Source organism: Pinus tabuliformis, chromosome 8 (assembly GCF_031772625.1).
Source record: "Pinus tabuliformis cultivar Carrire ecotype Pingquan chromosome 8, CPIR1, whole genome shotgun sequence".
NCBI lineage: Eukaryota > Viridiplantae > Streptophyta > Pinopsida > Pinales > Pinaceae > Pinus > Pinus tabuliformis.
The window spans coordinates 390,503,290-390,522,114 of NC_142294.1; the positions used below are offsets into that span (position 1 = coordinate 390,503,290).

Sequence of the window (18,825 nt, forward strand, 5' to 3'; positions counted from 1 at the left end):
AAAAAATTATATAAATACTTTTTGGTTGCCCAAAGAAAATTAGTCAAATGTCTAACATGAATAAATAAAATTGGGTAAAGTAAGGTTTTAAATTTTTATATATAAACATTTAAATTTATTTTAATTCTAATTCTTTTAACACCTGGAAATTTATATTTTAAATTTGTTTAAAAATTTATTTAAATATGATATAATAAATATTCAATGTGTAAACATATGAAATTAATTAATTTAAAAAAAAAAAAAACCAATTTTATTTATACTTTTTCAATGTAAAAAATAAAATTTATTGTTTTTTAATTTTATCAAAAATGTATTTTTTATGTAAATTTGATTAGATCAATATAAAGAAATTGAACAAACGACTTCACATCAAATGTGTGCCTTAACATAACATTAAAAAATACATATTAATATTGCAAAATTCAACTTATAAATTCACTAGAATGTCCAACAACAAAACAAACTAATAAACTTAAAAATTAACAAATCTACAGAAAATGCACAATTTCATTTAAAAGTAACACTCCCAGCAATCACCAGACACACCCACATCCCTGAAACTTTTCATTTGTGTCACCGAATAAAAGGGAGCAGCACATATTCTGCGTAGAAAAGCTGCACAGACGAAGCAATAAATAACATGGAGGTGGTAGTAACTGCACAGTGTATAATTGAATTTTATAAAATAGATACACACAGCAAAAAGGCTGAATAATTCATGCGGTAGTGCTACCTTCCAAACAAGCATATAAAAGGAGGTAATATCTGCTTTGCTCTCCAAGTCCACCGAAAGTGCTCGATGCCGAAGAATTGCAGAAAGCAGGGCATGTGCCGAAATCTGTTGTGACAAAAATTCAATTAAACGTTAACCACTAACCTATTATATATCAGTTCTTAAAAATGAGAAGGGCTGAATTTAACTTGATTATATATTTCATATATTTTATTAACTTTGGTGGGTTTTGGTGTAATAGAAAATGTCAATGGCAAAAATTTTAACATGGTATCAAAGTCTTGACCCAAATTCAATTCCCCAACAAAATTCATCCTTGAAATATAGAATTAATTGCCTCCAACAGAAATACTCCCCAAACCCAAATACAAATTCATCTAATTGGCATATATTTAACTCCTTTGCTATTGCATGTATTAGTAAAATATGTGAAATATCACAAAATTTGTTGGACAGCTGACTTCACTCTGCTTCTTCAAATTCTAGAATATTCCTAAATCTTGAATGGAATTAAATTAGCTGCAATTGCTTATAAGGCGTTTAAGGTTTATTTAATTAATTAGTTTTCTTATCGATTTGAATCGCAGATTGCACGAATATTTGGAAATCTGACAAATAGAACCAAAAGTCAAACAATCTGCTTTTAAATCAGAGTCCAAAATGTTGTCAAAATCTGCAATAAAATGGAATTAAGTTCAGTTACAATTGCAGATTCCAATCCTCGATGAGGGTGATTTGACAACAGACCAAGTGGCAAAGGATTGGTCCTCGAGACCGTCGGCGGCTACATGTGGATAATTACTCCACTTATGGCTATACAGGACCACATGTACCGCAGATCGTTGGAGGTCTTGCTCAAGATTAATATAGCGAGGTGGCTGCGGAGGCAATTTAGTAAGGCGAATTGGGAAATGAGCATGGGGCGAATTGGGAAATGAGCATGGGTAGGCAAGGCGACTGGTTCTGTCTTCATCGTGACTCCCCAGGGCTGCGGTCTTGGTTTCGAGGTGTTGCGTGTTCTTTCATCTCTCTGGTGCATTCGATGGTGATTTCTTTGCTCTGTCCCTGGGACCCAGGGTCGCTCCAGGCAGTTGAACTGAGTCGTCTCCACACTATGGTTCACTGGTGGGTTGGGGACTTGGAAGACGAAGCAACGAGCCTCATTGTTTTTATCTAGGAAGAGGAGGAGCAGCAGTTGGGTTTCTCGGTCTAGTGGCTCTTGGTGTCTCTGGCTCCTCCGGAGGGATTTGGACTGTATGAGTCAAGCCTTGCATGGCTGCTTTCTGCTGTCACTTGGGGGAAGAAGGGTGTTGGGGACTTTGCAGGGCGGCCTGGGTGCGCCTTGAGGTCGAATTATGTTAGAAGGGATCTCGGCAGAAGGGATGAAGCTAGGCTGTAGTGCTTCTTAGTTGTGGGGGAAAATCAATTTCGCGCATTGGTGGGTGGCAAGAGAGACTTGGCGTGGAGGCCCTCCAGTTTTGCCTCTTGGTCTGCCTCCTCCTATTCCTTTCGGATAATGCTTGGAAAGTGGTCACAGCAGTTGGGGCAAAGCTTGTTTGGAGCCATGAAGTGGCAATTAGGCCACAAGGTGACCCGGGAAGAGTGTCGCAAAGGGAGAAAGGTCTTGTCTCTTTGGAAGCGGCGTGCACAACTCAGTTCAGTTGGAGGGAGGCGCCCAGTCAAGTGCTTCACCCTTCTGGGTGGCGTCTCTTCATCACAGGTATTGTTAGTTGTTTTTATAAGGAATTCTGCTTCGGGGGATCATCACCCCTATTTCTGGTTAATTGTTATTTCCTCTCAATGCCTCGGGAAAGAGGGCGGGCTAGACGCAGTGGAGGGCAACAATAGCAGGTGCAGTATCATGAGCCTGGCCACAGTGCCTTGTCGTCCGGATCAGAAAGTCGAGAGATCGAGGAAACTGAGACGGTCTCCCCAGTGTAGTCTCAAGGTCAAGTTGAAGCTCCAGCTTCCCTTGACTCTATTGCTGGTCAATTACGTCAACTACAGCTCAACATGGACATCCTCCACGACCATAGGCATGAAGACAAAAATGAGACCATGGCACACTTCCAAGACATCCAGTTTAGTAAGAGCGAGGTTTTAGAGCAGTTGGATAGGGTGAGACGTTAGTGCCGCAGTATGATTGACCACCCTCTCAGTCTGGAAGCGAAGGTGGAGCACATTGATTTTCATCTTCATGGTTGCTGTGGCCTCTTTGCTGCTCCTCCTGTGCTGCCTCCTCACCAGCCCCTGTGATATGCAGTTGATAGTTTTGGTTTTCATTTTGTTAGGCCGGATATGCTTATGTATGTATGTATTTTATTTCGGAAAATAATAGCTGCTACAAGCTCATTTTGGCTAGTTCCAGTCCCACTCTCAAAAAATCTGGTTGGAATGAGAAAGGGGAGACTGATAAGATGAATGATGTAAACTTATTGTCATGAAAATATAATACAAGTTTTTTTTGACAGACCAAAAAATATTGCAGACGCCAAAAATATTTCAAAATCTGATACCTAAATCTGCACTCGACATAAACTCCAGATTTTCCTGTGTTTATCTACTTTCTCCAATCATGAGTAATCCTCACAAGCTAGTCACGGAATTTCCATTGATATCTTTAGACATTAAAAGCATCAGTAATTCTCTATGCATTTAAATCAAATACTCAAAGCCTAAATATACATACCGTCACAAGTTTGCTCCACAAAAATGGAGAGGCAGCCCCCACAATCATGCCAGCAAAGTACAGGGACTGCAGTAAATATATGCAAACCCAGAAAACCTGTTCCAATCATTCAAATACAAGGTAAAGTTTCTAGCTATAAAGAGAATAATGGTATATACTCTATATCCGGCAATAAATATGCACTCTCAAAATTGAAGACACTCCAAAAGACTCTATATATTCCAAATATACACTCTCAAAATTGAAGATACTAAAAAGGACTGTATATATTCCAAATATACACCAAATTTATTAGTTTATACTAAATACTTATATATTAATCTGCTACTAAGCGCTTATTATTCATGGAAAAATGGTAAATAATGATTTCAACTCTCTGTTTCATTTGAAGAAGGTGACAAACCCATTCTCGACCAAAACGAACGCTGTAGGATTGGATTCCAAAGGATTTATCTCCCTCCACGTCTGGGATATCCTGCTCATGTAATATCCACAGTCACTTGATTTAGACAATATAATATAGTAATGGTAAATGTTTTTCTCGAGTAAATTAAACTGAATATTATTATTGTGTTGGATGATATTTAGGCAAAGATGATTTTTTAATTTTAATAATAATTAAAAAAATTCTCTTCACCCTCTCCATGTTAAAAATGCATCACATTCTCTGCAAATAAATAAGATAATGCCCTAGGCCATACTGCGAAGGAAGTAAATTTCACCTTAAACAGCGCTATAACCACAGAGAAACAGCACGTGGACGCTAAAGCGAATGCTAAAGATTTTGTCAATACTGCAGCTCTTTTGTAAACGAAATTCTGAGAAAAAAAAAATGGAGAAAATTTAGTACCCAACTTTAACAAAATTTTGTGTTATCTCACTGAAATAGGTTCAGAGAAGCTGACAATTTATAAGGCTTACTTGTATATGTTGGTAAAAGGCGAGTTGAACAGCAATTGTCCTTACACAGAGAATGGACGTTGCAGCAGCTAGAGCAAATCGTTTCCCCCTTAACAATGGAAACTGAGAAAATTTTCTGTCAACCCCATGCCATTATGCCTAAACGAGGCCTTATTCATCATTTTTCAAAAAGTAGAAGAGGCATTACATCAATTGAGTATTCAGTTCCCACAGCAAAGCCCATCCATAGAGCCCAAAGCAAAGGTGCTGAGCCAATCATCCATCCCAGGGTAAGACTCTGTAATAGCAAAGGAGTTAAATATATGGCAATTAGATGAATTGGTATATGGGTTTGGGGTGTATTTTTGTTAGGAGCAATTAAAATTGACTTTGGGTCAAGGCTCAGATATCATGTTGAGATTTTTGACGTTATATTATAAAATTCCAAACCCTTAAAGAGGTACTTTTTGAGTGGACAATTAATCCCATGCACCCAGGCTGGAACTTAAAGTGACTAACAGTTAATGAGATGAGTGTGACAATTACCCGAAAGCTACTACTGTAACCCTTAAGTGTAACCACCTCAGCTCTTTTTGAGTGGACAATTAATCCCATGCACCCAAGGCTGGAACTTAAAGTGACTAACAGTTAATGAGATGAGTGTGACAATTACCCGAAAGCTAGTACTGTAACCCTTAAGTGTAACCACCTCAGCTAAATAGATTCTGATAAATACCACTATAACCACCTCACCTTTATGTTTAACTACCCTAGCCCTAGGAAGGCACATGAGGTTGGCAGTGTTGGAATTGAACATAACACCTTCATCAGCCATGTAACTTTACATATCTTGCATAGTAAACTACCCAGATGACAGTAAGGAATGAATACTAAAAGCAAAAGTAATTTGAACGGGACCAATTATTCAAGGACATACCATGAAGGCCAAAAGTACAACAATTGCTCCACCTGCTTCCTTGGAGTATTCACCAGACGCAAGCGGAAGGTATGGCTTGTTAATCTGCTTTTAGAATAAGATTGTTGAGCCTTAACTTTCACAAAATCAAATCAGTAATAACTGAATTAAACTCTGAAAAATCAGAAGGAATCCAAGTATTTCAGGACCTTGTCTATTTCAACATCGAACAGTTGGTTAATCCCCTGAATATAAATATTCATTAAGATGGCCGGTATCAAAGCCTGTATAAGATAAGCCACAGTTACAACGTTAAAGCAATATTTGAGAACAGTGTTGCTTCACTAAATTTGCTTTTGCTTGCAGTGTAGCACCTTTAGAAGTTCAATGAAAAACACAGGAGAAAGATCCGATCCAGTTTGAACAGCCAACACAGAAACAGAGATTATTCCTATCACCTGTAATCATGGCAATTAACATAGAATCATTATGAATGAAACAATGCAATGACATACAATTTGATCTGACCACGTTTTATGTAAACTGCAAACTGGCATGGATTTATCTGAACAAGGGTCTATTAAATCCAAGATCCAGAAAACCTTGAAGTTCTAAAGGTGCAATCAAATGGTGTAAAAACTGCAAGGTTAAGAAGGCCACGCATTCTGCAAATAGGCAGGTCCATGGATGACCATGACAGGTGCAGTGAACAATGCTGCAGTGCCAACTCGCCAAGAACATGGTGTCAAGGACCTGTAATGTCCGGCTCCATTTGTCTGGCATTATGACACAAGAAACACACTGACTGATCCTATCCAATGTCTGCCAATAGTTAAAAGTAAAAAATTCTGATTGCTTTCAAAGATGTATATCCTCACACTCTATCTTTAAGAATAATATGTTTGACCATATTTTTATAAAAAAAAAAAAAAAAATCAATTTTTTTACTTATTTCAAGTATTCTATATAATTTTGAGAGAATCATTTCCATAAATTGCAGAGCATATCAATTCTTTCCACTCGAAATATATACATAAAGAAAATGTTAATATTAAACTTACTGTGCCTATCACTGTGTGAGGCCGTGAAAAACGATAAAACGCACTCCATGTATTTTTCAGAATCTCAGTGGTAACTTGGGTATTGGCAGGCTTGGAGTCGGCAGCAGCAGGGTTATCAGGACTGATATGAGCTTTTGGCTTAACATATGTAATTGGACTGTTTTCGCTGCTGGGAAGAAATCCTTCAACTCTGCTGCTGCTAATTACTGTAAGCTGAAACAAATGGCGTAAACCCAGAGGCTGGGTGCCTGATAGCCTTTTCTTGAAACGGCAATATCTTCTCAGATTAGTAGTTTGGATTGCGATTCGGGGATCTCCTCCACACCCTGTTAACAATGATTCGGATTTGATGAGCTATGGTTTCTCTGAATCTTCCTATGAAATACAAAATATTATTGAAATCCTCATAGGGTGGTCCACATTATCTCTCAAGTCCATCCATCTTCTTTCTTAATATCATAATTTTTTTTAAGACAATTTCGCACTTATTTTTCATTTGAATTTTGTATCTACTTTGTTTTATATATGAGCTATTTGCGAATTGGAGTTATTTTGAGTAGTTGGGTAGAATCACATTCAAATTTTTATTATTGATATGATAAACAATAATGTTTTGAGAATTATTATGGTTTTTAGATTTTCCTTAACTCAGAATCTATTTCAAGAAAGGAAAAACACCAGTTATCATATTAAAAGATATCTAATACATGGCAGCAAAAACATTTTAAAAAACCCTCAAAAAACTTTATCATGTCCAATATCAACACATAGACTACCATTAGGTACTTACCAAACTGCCCTATACTTCTACATAGAAGCAGATGTTCATCCCCTAATATTCTTATATTCACTTCAAAGTACTTAACATGTATTGTGCTAACATAATAGACAATGCTTATCTGTTCATTACGCTACTTGTCAACCGATCATATGTAACAGAAAATACTCGATGAAGCTTCCATCCTACCAAGGGAAAAGACATCATCAACACACACAGAAAGAACCCTCCTCTTGAATCGAATCATCGCGAAGGACGCTCTAATGAAACAACCCAAGTCCTATAGTAAGACCCCTTTTTTAGAGCACATCCCCCATGGAGTTGTCTTCCCAGAATACATGATAAAAGGAAATGCTGGAAAATGAGGTCTTTAAAATCTCAATTCTACACATCCACTTAATCAGAGGGGGATGATAGCTTTTCCCAACCATTGGACAATTCTATAACAATCCTCGCATCACCATATATATAGATCTCCTCTAATTTTTAGTCTCTTTGCATTATATAATAGACCCTACAAGGCGATCACTTCTCCTCTTGTATTTGTATCACACCTACTAGACCAATAAAACTGATTCTGGACTTGTTGACTCACTTTAATCACAAGACCACAACCGCAACTACCTTGTTGTGCCACACCATCAAAATAACCAACTGGAAAGGAAACATCATGAATCAAGGCCAGAGTTCTGGGTGCTTTCATACTGTGTGACTTCTGGGCATGTTCACCAAGACATGCACATACCCTATTACATATACATCTAATATCGAAAGGACAATCATCAAACATCAAAGCATTTCTAGCATGCCAAATATCCCATATAATGAAGAGCGGGAGGGTCCTATGTGCACTTTGCCAATGAGCCCATCACTTAATGCACTTCTCCAAAGAATAGAATTACCATCCCCATGTTAAATTAAATCTCTACAAAACCTGACCCCATACCATATTGGCAAAAGGGAACTGAAGAAAAAGATGTAGGACATTTTCCATTGCATCCCTGCAGAGGTGACATTGGCCATGACCAAAGAAACCTTCTTAACTCCGAATCTATCAAGCTTTGAGAGGGATCAACTCCTTTGAGGTGCAAAACTTCTTGAGAAATGACCAAAGAAACCCTCTTAACTCCGAATTTATAAGCTCTGGGAGGGATCAACTCCTTTGAGGTGCAAAACTTTTTGAGAATAAAAAAAGATTTAATCCCTCTCTATGCTTGATAAATCTAGAATAAAAGATAAATCCAAAATGGTTAATATAAAATTATGTAAATAACTACTTATATTAATAATTATTAATCAATTAATTTTTCAAATTTATTTAATAATATTGAATATATTTTTAAATATTTAATTATAATATATTAAATTAAATTAAAAATAATATTATCAAATAAAAAATCTTTATTTAATAAGTATTAAAAAAATATATTTAAAAGATAAATAAGAAATAATGTAAAAATAAATAATATATCAATTAAATTTATATGCAATATAAATATTTAAGAAAGAAAAAAACCATTGAATAAATAAAATTTAGAAAAAGCCATTTTGCAAATATCCTATTCCATAACCAAATGATTACTTTAATGAAAATCAAATCTAGAAAATGTTGGCAACTTGGAAGTATGTTTTCTATGTGAAATTTTTTTTTTATTATTATAAGAAAGGATGTATGGCATTTGGTTAGTTAGCGAGAAATTAATATTAGAGACTTGTCATTTAAGCACAATGTTTTGATAACAAAATTTTAAATATAATGATAATGAGTTAAATATTTATAAAAATTTAAGTATATTATAGTGAGTTTAATATTTAGAATTAAATATTGTATTTACACCGTTATTAGAGTTAAGATAGGTTATCGAGATTGATGAGATGGTAGTATTTATTTTTAATAAAAAAATACATTAAATTTTTTAAATATAATTTTTTGAAGCTATAAATAATATAATGGATAAAAAGAATTAATTAATTAATTAAGTTTTTTTTATGTAGTATGATTTTTTAAAATAGAAATAAAGAAAATAGACGAGTAAATAAATAAAAAACTGAAAGCTATTTATTACATAAATTCTCAAAAAACACATGTTATCTCATAACTAATTCATTATTCTAATGAAAATTCAATTTAGAAAATGTTTGCAATTTAGATGTTTTCTACTTGAAAATTCTAGTGTTGGAACAACCACCATCAAATAACATTTTTTTGGGAATATCACCTTCACTTTGTTTTGCATATTTTGCGTCAAGAATAACATAGTTTCCTACCCATAAGTCTATGCAAATTTGTGCAAGGCTTTGATTCTTTCCTTTTCAAAGGATATATGCTTTCTTTATTCTCTTAGGATTTTAACAAGAGATCCATCTTTATTTGGACAACATATTCATGATACATTTTCCTATCATAGAACACCAAGATCAACTACAATTATAGTGGGTATTGTATCTATATGCAAGTAGAGCTTATTTGTAGAGCTTATTTATGTAGAAAGGTAATTAATCTCACCATAGGAAAGAACCTTTATTGAATCAATAACACATATACCTTCTTTGACTTCATAATATTTGGTTCATTCAAATCCAAAATATTCCATAATTGGAAGTGACATTATATTATTTGTAGCACCACCACTGACCATGAAATTATGTAGAACAAAATCATGATTTTCAAGAGAGAGGAAATGAAGGTACATTTCCCCTAACTCTAGGTGGAAAGTACTTGGGTCTTTATTAACTACTAATCAAAGTTGCTTATATTCTCGAGCTTGAAGAATTTGTATTCTCAAAGGTTTTTAACAAGTTCTCTCTTTGTTGAGGTAATTTAATCACCTCAAAAAAAAGGAAGAGTGATCTATATCATTATAAGCTCATATGTTATGTTATATGTCATCTTTGTTGTCACATTAGCTTGTTTAGTTGTCTATCATTGCTCAACTTGATGAGGAGCATTACACTTTATTTTCCTTTGTCCACTTCATTTTTGTGCTTGAAATTTCATGCTTGGGCCCTTTTTTGAATCAAATTCTCTTGATTTCTTCAAAAGTTTCTTGCTTATCATAGTTATCTCGAGCAAGAATATGTATACCTTCTTTAGAATGCACATATTCTAGGAAACTTGGTTTTTGAGCTCTTTCATTAGTCAAAGGATTTATAATCTTTATTATATTCAAAGAATTCATCTTCATCCAAAATGACTACATTTGGATCAGGCATGTTAGATTCTCTTGGTATGTGATCTTCAAGTCTCTAATTTGTATCCTTTCTTTCTACTCATCGTGGAATAGGATTCTCATTTATTTTAAGTCAAGTGATCTCATTTTGCATCTTTCTCAAATTTGGTTGAGTTGTGAAATTTTTTCTTCTTTTCACATTCTTGAGACTTGTTTTGAAATGATCCTTATATTTGGAGGTTGTACTTTATGCATTTCCTCCTAACTCCTCGATCTTGAAATGCAGTTCCTTGAATTCCTTGATCTTGTGAAGTTGATCTTCCAATTGCCATATTTTGTGGAAGTTTTGATGAGGAGTATGGTTGTGAAGACAATGTCAATCTAGATGCTTTCCTTTGAATGCTAAAGTATGATTTCTAGGTCAACAATTCTCTCAATCTTATGTTCTTCCATTTTAGTGGTTTTTCTTGTTATTGAATCTTGTAATTGTACAACATCGAAATATTTAATAACATATTTTATATTTGGTGGCACGACGTTAAGGTGACATCCAAATATCATTGGATCATTGGATCACTACTCTAAAGGGATTTCTTGTAAAATTTGAAAAAAATGGAGATTGAAATATCTAATCTATTCATTTTTATAAGGATGAATTTGAGTTAAATTTGTGAGGAGAGTATGATAATAAATAACTCTAGAAAATATTTACATGCACACTTGATCCATATCAACAAAAGATGAGGTTGTTTTAGCGAGAAGCAAAGTATACTAGTCATATATCTATCTAATAAGTGTTTGTAGAAGGACTTTAACCATGACATCAAATTTTTGAATTAGATGAGTATCACATATAGTAATAAATTGATCTATATGCTTATTTGGATGTATTATACCATCACCAATTAGAATAGGAGGAATCCCAAGGGGAAGAAAAAGAAAAGAATGGATTTATCCTATGAGATAATGGCTAGATCTATGTCTTCTTTGATGACGCCTTCTACCATTTTTTCTATTTTATATTCATTTGTAAATACTCTACATTCTACTAGATCTGTGTATTTTTTGATGATGCCTTCTACCATTTTTTCTATTTTATCTTCTATTTGTCTATTACTCTACATTCTCTCATTCTTCTTGATTGACCATGGTATTCACTTTTCTATCAAGACTTTTTTTATAAACAATGGTTCTTTCTTATTGATTCTTTTGAGTTAACTTAACTAATATTTTTCTACTTCTTGTTACTAGTCCTTGAATATATTTGTGAGATTCCTACATTCAATGAAAATTTCTTTATCTTCATTTTGTACACAAGAATAAATTGATACATGACCATATAAATTCATAAATGTGAGATAATATTTAAATAGTTCTTTCAATAAAATCTTGATGTGAAAAGTTTAACCATGTCTAAAATTTGCTCTAACTTTTCACCTGTGATTTTAGTCTTATGTAACAAAATAATCTCAGGATTTTCTTTGTTAATTTTGGATTTAATATAGTGGAGCTTACCTAGAATGTTTAAGCCTCGAATGTTCCATGAGATGATCTTCATCTAATAATGGATAGGGCACGAGGGAAACACTCCATAAGTTGACTCATTTGCCTCAAGTTCAAAATGAATTATATTGCCTCCTTTGGGACCTCTTTACTAATTTTTCAGCCATGTTTTCCTCTCTCTACAAGAATGAGGACTGATTGTGAGGAAGATTTTTTTCGTACATATTTATTACTATTAGTTTGACTAATATCCCCGTCCTGCTGAGATAGACTCCTACACCATTGACTTAAGAGATTTTCGAAGTTAGCCAATTGGTTTGAAGGGATATCTTTCACCTCTCCTCTTTCCCAAACTTTGAAAAAATCTAGCATTGTCTTCTCATTTGGGTTGATTCTATTGTTTTTCTCCTCAATTTATCATATTTTGATGGTTTTGACTAACTTAATTTGCGTTCTTCCCCCAGATCCTCTGGGGATTTCCTCTTGGGATGACTCTCTCCCCATATTTATTTAGTGGTTTATTTGTCTCCATTACTTGGAGTGTCGTCTATGTTTCTGTTTGGGCTTTCGATTCCTCCATCTCTAGATCAGCTCAGACGGCCACAAAAGGATTTACATATGGAGACTTGGGAGGATTTCTTTGAGTTCCATTCTTCCATGTTTGAATTTTTGCTACTATCATCTAAGATTAAGCCTGCGAAACTTGGGCCTGCTTGTTCCCGATTGAATGGGTTTGAGGTCTTGGGATTTTCCCTTTGTATGCTCCCACTATCCGGAACCCCTCAGTGTCCATCCTCTCCTTTTCCCGTTGTTCTTCGGCAACCATGAGTGCGCAGTCTCGAAATATGTGGCCATATTCATGCAATCTTTCATATTTGAAAGGCACATGCTCGTAATCTAGCGTTTGAGTCCATATGGATGTACTCCAAATCTATGGATTCTGGGAGTGATTAGGAAATGTTCATGTGAACATAGATCTAGGCATAAGCTGCATGTCGTCTTTTTTTGGTAATTTTCGAGATCTTTACAAATTTTCCAATGGATTTTCCTTTTCCTTCAAGGATATCAACTTCCCAATAGTCCTCAGGTAGAGAATACAAGCAAACCCATATTGGGGCTACCATGAACTATTCTTTCTTAGGGTTAGAACATTCCTCCCATAATATCATGAAAAGCTCAATGTTATTAATAAAATACAGTCCATTCTCGAAAACTTTTTTCTGATCTTCTAGATTCGTAAAATCCACTGTAAAGAAACCTTTTGCTCACAAGAAACATTCGATGGTCCCATTGGGGTTACATTTTACCTAGATCCATTGAAGGATATCCTATTCTTTTTGGAAAATACCCATAAAATTTCAGTTAATTGTGTGGTCTTTCATATATTGCCTTGTTTTCTCGAGGCGGTTTTTTAGAATCATGAATTTAGGGTTTGTTGCAGCTTTTGGGAGGCATTGGCCTCTCATCATTACCTACCATCGTTCCCCTATGGTGGTTGCCTCATTTGATCCATGCGAGTCCATTATTCCATTTGCTGATAGTTTAAAACCCTTTCCCGATCCCTTCAGGGAAATACTATATAAGGAGGGTCCTTTTGCTCCTCTCGAGGGGCCACTCATTGGATGAACATGCCTAAATATGCATGGAATATAGTATTCCTTGCAAATGGATTGGCTCACAAGTTGAAACCTGCCTGCAAATTGATATTTGCACTTGTCAGAACTCTGTCAGAGCTAAGAGCCACGCACAATTGGAAGCTATCATAATTGTTCTTGTCTTTAAATTAATTTTTTTGTGCATATATAAATGATTTATCTGAAATAAATACTTCTGGAATGCATGCAACATTCACTAATTTGGTAAACAAAATATTATCATTGTTCTTCTCTTGCATGAACATATTCACATGTCACTGATATGCAACCAACCACTAAAAGCTCTGATCGATAAGCGCAAGTGAGTTAATTGTATCAATGCCAAGTTTAACCATGTGTAATACAATTAGATATAATATAATTAAACTGCATTCACTTTTTACAAGCTAAGGATTTTATTTCCCTAAACCTAAATTGTCATTAAATCTTTAAGAAGAATGGAGAAAACATAATCAATATATACTAATCCAATTTCTTAATATACATAGACTAACCTACTTGAAATAAATATGCAAAGAAACTACGAAAGGGAAATTCAAGCTAGCTAATTCACAAAATTCTTTGGAAGGAAAAGATTTCCTTCAACAAAAGTCTAATCGAGAAAATCTCCAACATTAAAAAATCAAGAGCCAAGTATAAGAGCCACTTTCAATATGCTTAGCATATCCTTTATAGTCTTCTCTTTATATTTTGGGAACTATTTTACAATTATATTTTTTTCTCATTTGTGTTAAAAGTAAATTATTTTGTTAAATGTGAAATTAAATATTCATCCTCCAAATTGGGTGGCACTTTAGAAGTTAAGAAACTCCTTTAATATAAATTGTTTCCAAGATTGAAATGGTCATGATTGTGTTTTAATTTTTTTGGCATGATAGCTATGGTTTATTGAAAGAGTGTGGAATGACCTATTAAAGAGTTTTAATAACCCAACGTTTCGGACTACAAAGTGAGTCCATCATCAAGGGAACGCTTCATATCTTGAGAAGATATAATGTAAAAGAGCTAATGATTTATATGTAATTAAGTGAATAATATTTTTGTAGAAACTTAGTCGGCTAAATATTAATATGAAAATTTTATTAATTCATGGAAACAGATCCCAATGTGTTATTCATTCTTGAAACTTTACAACAAACTCTTTTTTGTTGAAATCAAACATCAAAAAGTTAAGTTATCACCTTCGAAAGTTCATAACACAACCATCATTGAGCTAGACAAAGTGACTCAACAACTGTTGATCTACTTCACATAAATCTTGAATTTTTTCTTTATAATTTCACGCTCCTCATCACATGCATTATGGGAGTGAATTCACAGTGATTTATAAATAAATGAGATCCTCATATTACTTGTGTATGAAGTTTAAGAGTCACAAAACCTTGTATAACTTATGCATAGTGTATTTTTTTATTTCCATCTCATTTCCCAATCAACACCCTAGGTCATTTCCCAGTCATTTGTGTTCAACCAATACCTTCGATGCATCACCCTATCATATTTCTAACTAGATTTCATGAATCTTATTGAGATATGGAAAAAGAGCTTAGGATAAAATAATATGAGAAACAATGTTTAGGAAATTGAAAAGGTAAAATTGAATAAGTAACAAAGAATGGGATGTGAATTATATGGAGAAAAGGTTTTTGCAGAAGTTAGGGTTGTGTAGAGGTTAGATTTTTTCTTTAGTATTGGCATGCATGGATGTTGTATGCAAATAATTTTGCACACAATTTGAAAATAACGAAGTAAAAATAGAAGAGTAGGTAAGGATGTGAGATAATGTTTTGCAAACTAAGAAAATAATGGAAAAGAGATAATTAACCTAAATAATGGATATAATGATAAAAGACGATGAAATAGACATATTTAGGGGAAACAATGATATCTTTGGCATATCATCTTTGTTTTTTTGTTCTACAAAATTCTAGAAAAAATTGATAAATAAGGCTATCAAATGAGAAGATGAACATAACAAAATTCCTTCTTCCTAATGCATTTCCTTTTCTTCTCTATGTTCAGAAAGAGAAACCATCAGAAAGAGAAACAACCATATTGGCCTTGTGTGAATATGATTAATACTAACTAAAGGCTTGTTGTTTTACAATCACTCTATTTGATGTGTGAAATGAAAAAACGTGAACAATAAGTTCAAAAAATGTGTGTTTTAATGCCTTGTAAAAACACAGCCATCAAAAAATAAGCAATGAAATTTTTCTTTGGACAAGTCAAGGTGCAATTTTGTATACCAAGGAGCACCATTTTAGATAGGGACGAAATATTTCTCAGTGCATTTTAAATTAAATTGTGGGAAAAATGGACATGAGGTTCAAGATATCTACAATGTTCCATCTCCAAACATCTCGACAAACAAAAGTAGTCAACAAGACTTTGGTACAACTTTTGAGGGGTTGAAATTAGAAGCATCCAAAGACTTGGGATGAAAATATGGTATGCATACAACACCCTTATTGTAAACTAGTCCAAACTTTTATTGGTAACTCCCCATTTGAAACTACTTTTGGATATTTTCCACCTTCACCTTTTCATATTATATATGGGAAGAAAGGAAGAGTGTGGGTGTATCTTTCAGAGGATTATTTAAGGGTAGAAAAATTGGTTGCAAAGATTAGGAAAATAAATTTACATGTATATGAGACAAAATAGAAGTAACAAGAAAAACACAAGGCTTGGGATATGCACAGAACAAAGAACTCATTCAAGGTGGGAGATAGAGTATGGTTATAGTTGAACAAGGAGAGGCTATGGGGTCTTGGTAACAAAATTATTTTCTCTAATATGGTCACTTCAAGACACTGGAGAAGGTCGAATATAATGTCTATAGGTTTAGTCTACCCCCATACATGTGAATTTACTCAATTGTGATTGTAAAAAAATTGAAACTCTATAAGCCTTCCATGTTGGATTAGGGAGAGGAACAAGTCCTCCATATTGAATTTTGTAGCTATGGTTAGTCTTCATAATTAATATTTTAGCCCTTGAAATGCACATAATGAAAAATGTAAGAAATATTTTTCATGTCATTTTCAAAAGAGAAACTTTGGATTTGTAAATTTATTTTTGACTCCAAAAGTTGTCAAGTTGGCCCTCCTCCTAATTAAGTGAGTCCTAGTTAGAGAGGTACCCATTCAGTCAACCAGACTTCAATATATAAGGAATTTTGCCTTCTCCTCCAAGCACAATATCAAATCACACATAACCATGTATCTTTCTATTCATTAAGAAAATAATAGGAAAATGAAGAAGGCTAAAGTCCTCCACTAGTTGACTGAGTTTCTCTCACTTGTTTGACTTGGCATGTGTGGCAGCCTTCGACAGTTTTACACATGTGAAGTTTCTAGGAACTTCTAGCAGTAGATGGGAGTTATTGTGGGTGCAGAAGAAGGTTGAAATTCAACCCTAACAGACCAACTCAGTCAGAGTTTGTTGGGAAACCCTATAACTTGACAAGAGGGAAGTTTAACTAGGTTTGGCTGGGGCTATATTGCTAGTCATTTTAACTTTGAATTTGACTAGAAGAATTGGATGTATATCTTGTTGAACTGAATAATTTCTCTAAGGAAACGTTTGCTTGGATTTTCCCCCAAGTGGGTATTCCCAGGGTAAATATTGTTTTTCTTGTTTGGATGTCTCTTTAGATCATTTTGACATTTTATTTTCTAATATTGAGATCTTCTATGTAATTTATTTTTGATGAATATGAACGCAAGAAAATATTAACTTAAGAAATCATAAGAAGTAATTGTCAATTTAGAAGATCCTTGAAAAATCAACATGGTATCAAAGCGTGGGTTATAGAGCAACCATTAAGGGAATTTCCAAAACTAAGTATAAACCAAGTTGAAGAATGTTTGAAGCTACTATGAAAGGAAGATCATCTAGTTCCAAGAATAATAAATTTTTGATGAAGCCAAAATTTGCTAGTAGAAGCTTTAATGTCTATAGGAAGAGGGTTGAATCCCTTAGTTTTGGGATTCAATCCATTTGTTAAAGGACCAAATTGCCTCATATTTACAATACAAAGGCCAAGGATGCCTCATTTTGATTGTAGAAGGTTGAAAGGCCTCAGGGCTAATCTCAAGAAGGCCTATAAAGCCTCAAGACTAGTGGTAGAGGGATGAGCAGCTTCATAGATGTCCTTAGAGAATATGAAACACCATAGTTAATGAAAAAGGAAGCCTACAATTTTTTTTTGTTTGTAATGCTCTTGTGGTACATTTAGATCACAAATTTGACCTATATTTCATAAGACCATGTCAACAAGAAGGAAAGTTGCAATCCTAACTTGAATCATTGGAATATACATTGCTTATAGGAGCATGGATTTGTGATAGAAAATGGCATGTCATGTACTAATGTGATCATGAGTTTATTGAAGATCTAAGCCTCTATGAATAAGATCGAGTACTCTCAAGAAGCCACTGAAATAATTTCAAAATTATATATGTCCAAGAATAATCCAATAAAGTAATATTATGTTCATGAAGCCTAGTTTTCATCCTTAAATTATAGAATGGATTGGACTAGTGTTTAATGGAAAGTTTAAAGTCTTCTTCTTGATTTTCTTTGGCTGCCAGGTTTGATAAAAGATACAATAATATTTTTTAAAGGAATTTATTTCCATACAAATCACATTACACATTGTTTCCATGCAAGAACATTACAATCATGAGATGTTCAAAGATGAGTATGAGGCATGGGAATACAGACCTATAAAGAGATTAGGAAAACTATAAGTTTGCAATTTGATGCTTCAATGAAAGGTATTTATCATCTCTTAAGTTACCTTCAATGATTTCAATTGAGATCAAAGTTTTTACTTTGGAAACATTCTTGTAGACTTCAGCTAGAAGAAATGATCCTAAATAAGCTTTGTCAAATGCTTGGTTCAAATTTATTTCATGAGAAATTAACCAAGACTCTGATCTAGTCCTTAGTCAAATTATAAGAATGTATCAAAGGTCTAATCTATTTCCATACATCAATATATTCTTGAAGAAACCATTAAGGGTAGTTATGATGACTATTAAAGGAATCCATTCCCCTATAATTTCTGTGTCAAAAATAAAATATGATCTTCATATAACGATACAAAGATATTCTTAGATACACCTACTGATATGTAGAAGGAAAGGAATCTTGATATTTCAAATAACAACATCATAATTTGGTTTATGGCTCAAAGTAAGATAAGACTAGTATTGAATATTGAAGTGTGATATAAGAAACTTGTGTTTTTTCCTTGACCATGTTACATAGTAGTAATGCCATTTCTTGTCATGGACCATGTACTTTTAATTAAAGGCCTTGGAAGATGCATTGCATATGTTGATGATAAGGTTTGACTTACATTGTAGATATGAAATATGGATGCCTAGTCCTAGAATCTATTCTTT

General features: G+C 33.9%; 1 protein-coding gene across 1 annotated transcript in view; it reads right to left on the bottom strand.

The window, feature by feature from the left end:
* Positions 1-482: 482 nt before the first annotated feature.
* The window catches only part of LOC149235731 (homogentisate phytyltransferase 1, chloroplastic-like), a 113,520-nt gene continuing 95,177 nt past the window's right edge, over positions 483-18,825 (bottom strand). Inside the window, exons 2-12 of the mRNA XM_089461449.1 lie at positions 6,303-6,628; positions 5,616-5,699; positions 5,451-5,525; positions 5,263-5,346; positions 4,534-4,623; positions 4,347-4,448; positions 4,148-4,243; positions 3,829-3,900; positions 3,426-3,521; positions 737-841; positions 483-618 (exon numbers count right to left, since the gene is read on the bottom strand). Of these exons, the coding sequence (XP_089317575.1) occupies positions 577-618; positions 737-841; positions 3,426-3,521; positions 3,829-3,900; positions 4,148-4,243; positions 4,347-4,448; positions 4,534-4,623; positions 5,263-5,346; positions 5,451-5,525; positions 5,616-5,699; positions 6,303-6,628 (1,172 nt within the window). The 3' untranslated portion in view covers positions 483-576. The remainder of the gene's footprint in view (positions 619-736; positions 842-3,425; positions 3,522-3,828; positions 3,901-4,147; positions 4,244-4,346; positions 4,449-4,533; positions 4,624-5,262; positions 5,347-5,450; positions 5,526-5,615; positions 5,700-6,302; positions 6,629-18,825) is intronic.